This window comes from Rosa rugosa, chromosome 5 (genome assembly GCF_958449725.1).
Source record: "Rosa rugosa chromosome 5, drRosRugo1.1, whole genome shotgun sequence".
NCBI classification, from domain to species: domain Eukaryota; kingdom Viridiplantae; phylum Streptophyta; class Magnoliopsida; order Rosales; family Rosaceae; genus Rosa; species Rosa rugosa.
In genome coordinates, this window is record NC_084824.1 from 50,510,947 (window position 1) to 50,516,291 (window position 5,345).

Below are 5,345 nucleotides of genomic sequence, written 5' to 3' on the forward strand. Positions count from 1 at the left end.
TATTCAATTGTTTGATACATAAACGCATTTTTGAACTAATGGGTTTACCTTAAATTATTCATAAAGTTTAAGAGTTTGAGGTGATGTAAATGGTCTGTCTTTCATAACGTTTTAGAGTTGTTGTCATCGGGTGCTTCACGTTTTATATATACAACCAATCACTTTAATGTCATGCTTAGTTACATTCTAAAGATGCAGTCTTTATATTCGTTACCCTTGCATGCATGCAATAAATTTAAAAACAAAATAAAGCTAAAATCGAGATAGGATTATTAGAACTTTCATGCCCAAATAGCATATTATACTTTAGAAATCTAATAATGAACTAGCAATGTAACAAAACATAATTAGTGAATCATGGTTGAGCTAATGTAATTTCTTGTTAAACATTATTTGTCCAAAAATGTGCTAATAAACACCTATTGAGTTATGGTGGAGAGCCGCCCATTCTATACCAACCTTTATCACTTTTATAGTAATCCCATACCGCCATACGTGTCTGTAACATTTTAATAACAAACCTTACAACTATCGAGATCCACTTGAGCAATTTTCTAGCCAAAAACTCTCTCTCTCGTAGCAAGGAAGCCAAAGCCTACAAGAGAAAGAAATCTACCAAGTACCAACTGCACGTAATTCTCTGAGCCACATTAAGACCCCTCCTCTCAGAGTCAGGGACTCTCCTCCCCCAGTCCTTCCCCAAATCCTTATATAGAAAAACCTGAAGAGGGAAGCATTACATTTTCTTTCAATTAATTTCGTGTCACTTTCATTCATTATCAATTCCATTCCCATTTCCTACTTGGGTTTTCTTTCTTTTTCTCTCTTTCTCATACATTAATTCCCAGATTGGATTTCAACTCATAGTCCAAACTGGGGTTTTCTCTCTCTGGCTGTAGTACAGAACTACAGATCTTTGCCAATGCCTTTGAGTTTCATGCGTTTCTGGGTCTTTCTTGTATAAGTTTTAAGATCTAACAAAACCCCATTTGGTTTTTAATTCCATGGATCTTGTAAGAAAAGGCTACTTGATTCATGTCTCTTCATCAGAAGCACAAGCATTTGCTCCAATTACAAGTCCAGGAAGCTCAGTTTTTGGGACTCCTATTCATCATTCAGACACTAGCTTCCCCATTATAGCAATTGCCATAATAGGAATTATAGCCACGGCTTTCTTGCTAGTGAGCTACTACATCTTTGTCATCAAGTGCTGCCTCAACTGGCACCGTGTGGATCTCCTCAGGCGATTTTCACTGTCACGAAACCGGCGCGACGAAGACCAGCTAATGGTGTACTCGCCGGGTTTGGAGACCCGAGGGCTCGATGAAGCTGTGATCAGATCAATCCCATTGTTGCAATTCAAGAAAGAAGGGAAGAACAGAGGTGGGTTTGAACAAGGAAGCTTGTTTTGTGAGTGTGCTGTTTGCTTGAATGAGTTTCAAGAAGATGAGAAGCTGAGGATCATACCCAACTGCAGCCATGTTTTCCACATTGACTGCATTGACGTTTGGCTTCAAAACAACGCGAATTGCCCGCTTTGTAGAACAAGCATTTCATCCAACACAACCCGGTTCCAATCCGATCAAATCGTGGCTCCGAGCTCTTCACCTCAAAATCCAACCCCTGGGAGTCTCAATGGAGGCGACGACGACTACGTGGTGATCGAATTGAGCAACGAAAACAATCCGGCGGATCAAGCGTTGATGCTTGGAGTGCAAGAAAAATTGAACTCAGGGGAGTTGTCAGTGAGGTCCATTAGTCCTTCCCCAAGGAAATTGGAACAAATTAGAACATTTGTGCCCAAAAAGGCAAGAAAGTTTCACAACAAGGTTACTAGTATGGGTGATGAGTGCATTGACATTAGGGGCAAAGATGAGCAATTCTCCATCCAACCCATAAGGAGGTCTTTCTCTATGGACTCATCTAATGATAGACAGCTCTATTTGGCAGTTCAAGAAGCTGTGCAGCAGCAAAGCCAAGTCAGTGAGGTCAGTCCAATTGAAGGTTGCAGTAGCAGTACTAGTTCTAGAGTCAGAAGGTCTTTCTTTTCTTTTGGGCATGGTAGGGGATCTAGAAGTAACAATGCAATTCTGCCTGTTTATTTGGAGCCATAATTTTTTTTTTCCTTGGAATTTTCTAAGTTTTAGTACTTTTGTCAAATAGCCAATTCTAGATTTATTATTGAGAGATTACAGAATTTGTTACATAAGCCATATATTCTATTGAAATTTGAAAGCTACAATCTTTGTTGTCCCAAAAAAAAAAAAGCTACAATCTTTTTGGGTCCATATATTTGGGATTTGGGGTCTGGTTCTTGAAATAGCTGCAAGCCATTATTATGAGGCTATGAACATCATTGCCAGAAGGCCCAAAACCACAACTTTTTCATTTTCTGTTTGTTTTTTAAAAGAAGCAAGAAACTTTTCCCACCTATTTTGAATTGAAAAATTGGAAATCTTGTTGGTTGACAGAGAAAGACAGAGTAACCTCAAGAATCAAATTTTCAAAAGGGAAGATGGAAAGGGATTAATTTTAGAATGATAGGGCCCTTATGTGAACCAACTAGCTGAGCTAGCTTCGGAGAATCCAAAGATTAGAAAAGCGTGTAAAATGGGGAAGGTCCCTTTCTATTGATTGATTTGGGCAGATATGGGTCCTCTTCAATTGAAAAAATCATATAAGCAAGTACTTGTTGGTGTGTGATTATCAATAATGCTAATGCTGGTAGAGGGGAGGTATAGTTTGTTCTTACATATGGTTGTTGAGGTTCTTGTTTAGTGATGCACTCTATTCTCCAGACTGGATGATGAACAATGAAATGATTATATCTCAATCATACAGCGAACGGATATTGAGATTATTAAAGGGGAAATTACTGGTCTCACCTTTAATTTTTTAGGATTCGACAGTTCAGTCCCTGCTATTCTAATTTTAACACATAACTCCCCACACATTCAAATTTCACACAATTTGGTCTAAAATGACCATTTTACCCCTCACTTTTTTTTTTATATATCTAATATACACACACATATATACATTTATCTACATACACATACATACATACATACATACATACATACATACATATATATATATACACACACACACATATACATTATATATATACACACACATATGTATAAAATTATACATATACATATATATATATATATATATATATATATATATACACACACACACACATTAGATATATAAAAGTTGTGAATTTTTTTTATAATATGAAACATAAACATAGTATATAGACTTACCAAATACATAAACACATTAGATATATATATATATATATATACAGATCCTATCCAGAGCGGAGCTCCGCTTTGAAATTAACTTGCGAAGTTCTAGTTTTGGGTCACTTTTCGGTCGCATATCCACATCTCGACCGTTCAGTTTTTAGGTACTAGTGTATAGATCATCTCTGCAAATTTTTAGCCAAGTTGATGATTGTTAAGGTATCTAATTCGCTTAAACCAATGGACGGATTGAATCTGTCAACCTGAACCGTACTAGCTTTAAGGAAGTTAACAAAGTCTTAACGATCATCATTTTGGCTGAAAATTTGCAGAGATGATCTATACACTAGTACCTAAAAACTGAACGGTCGAGATGTGGATATGCGACCGAAAAGTGACCCAAAACTCGAACTTCACACGTTAATTTTCAAAGCGGAGCTCCGTTCTGGATAGGATCTGTATATATATATATATATATATATATATATATATATATATATATATATATATATGTATGTGTGTATATATATATATATATATATATATATATATATATATATATGTATATATCTGCATATGTATATGTACACACACACATATATACATATGAATATATATAAAAAGAGAGAGAGAAGAATAAAAATATACACACATATACATACATATATACATACATACATATATACTCACACACACACATATATATATATATGTGTGTGTGTGTGTGTGTGTGTGTGTGTATGTATATATATTTTTTATTCTTCTCTCTCTTTATATATATATATATATATATATATATATATATATATATATATATATATATATATATATATATAAATATAAAGAGAGAGAAGAATAAAAAAAACAAAAAAAAATAAGTGACGGGTAAAATGGTAATTTTGGATCAAATTGTGTGAAATTTGAATGTTTGGGGAGTTATCTGTTAAAATTGGAATAACAGGGACTGAACTGTTGACGCACCAAAAGTTAAAGGGGGGACCAGTAATTTTCCCATTATTAAATTAGGTTCTTTCTATATCAAAGTACAAATTTTGAATGGAGAAAGTCTTGATGATAACAATTAAGGCGTGTACAACCTACTTCCACAATATATCATTACATTAGCAACATTTGACGAGTAATTAAATCTAAAATATGTAAAATTCGGTCGAGAACAACCTAATATGAAGAGAATTTTCTTCTCGCTTAGTTTCAGTCGCCGCCAGGCCTCATTTCTTGTTCAATCGGATCGGTCTCTGATCACTTGCTCTACTCTCTCAATTCCTTCTTCCTATCAATCTCTGATCTCTCTCTACTGCCCCTCCTCATTTTCAGGTCCTATCTTCTTCAATTCCTTTTCCTCCCAAAAATCCAAATGTCAAGAGTGTGGAGGCTATCACATAGATGATGGCCGCGACATTGGCCATCGGCGGTGGTGTTTGAGCCCAAAAGTAATTTTGGCTGGAGACTTTAGAGTATTAAGTTTGTTGGGCCGATTCTTGCGACTCAAACTAATTTTCTTTACATTCTTAAGTTGGGCTTCGCATAAGCCTAAGTTAAGAAGAAAAGATAATCGTTGTACAACTGCAAATACGTATACTAGTTCTAAAGGAATGTGTTTAATTATCCCTCAGCAACAAAGAACCAGCGAATGTGTATAAATAGGAGGCTCTAGGGCGGAACAAAGATATAACTTATCATCTATTCAGATATCAAAGCCTCTCCAGAGCAACTATCTCAACTATGGTTAACCATGAGAAGTTGAGGACCGCCTTAGCAACCCCATGTTTCTCTTACTTCCTGATGGTTGCTCTCGTTTTCGTGACGCCAGAGACCATAACTGAAAGTCTTTATTCTTTATAAGGTAGTAGAAGAACCTTGTGACAGAGTTAGTGCTCTCCCTGTCCACAGGCCTGATCGAGAAGTCAGGTCAGGGACTATCCCTGCAACTCGCACCCCACTGTGCTTGCACGCCGCTCAACACATAAAAGAGACTGTTTGTGATGTAGGACGAGATTTTAGCCAATTTCAACCAAAAATCTCGAAAAGAAAGAAGCGTCTTCACATTAAGAAGAATAATTTGAATATTGG

At 36.0% G+C, this 5,345-nt stretch overlaps 1 protein-coding gene across 1 annotated transcript; it reads left to right on the plus strand.

Moving 5' to 3' along the window:
- Positions 1 to 538: 538 nt before the first annotated feature.
- LOC133709898 (RING-H2 finger protein ATL16-like) lies at positions 539 to 2,267 on the plus strand. Its single transcript, XM_062135841.1, has one exon. It carries the CDS (start codon positions 1,005 to 1,007, stop codon positions 2,112 to 2,114), a length of 1,110 nt encoding a protein of 369 aa, XP_061991825.1. The 5' UTR covers positions 539 to 1,004; the 3' UTR covers positions 2,115 to 2,267.
- Positions 2,268 to 5,345: the final 3,078 nt, after the last annotated feature.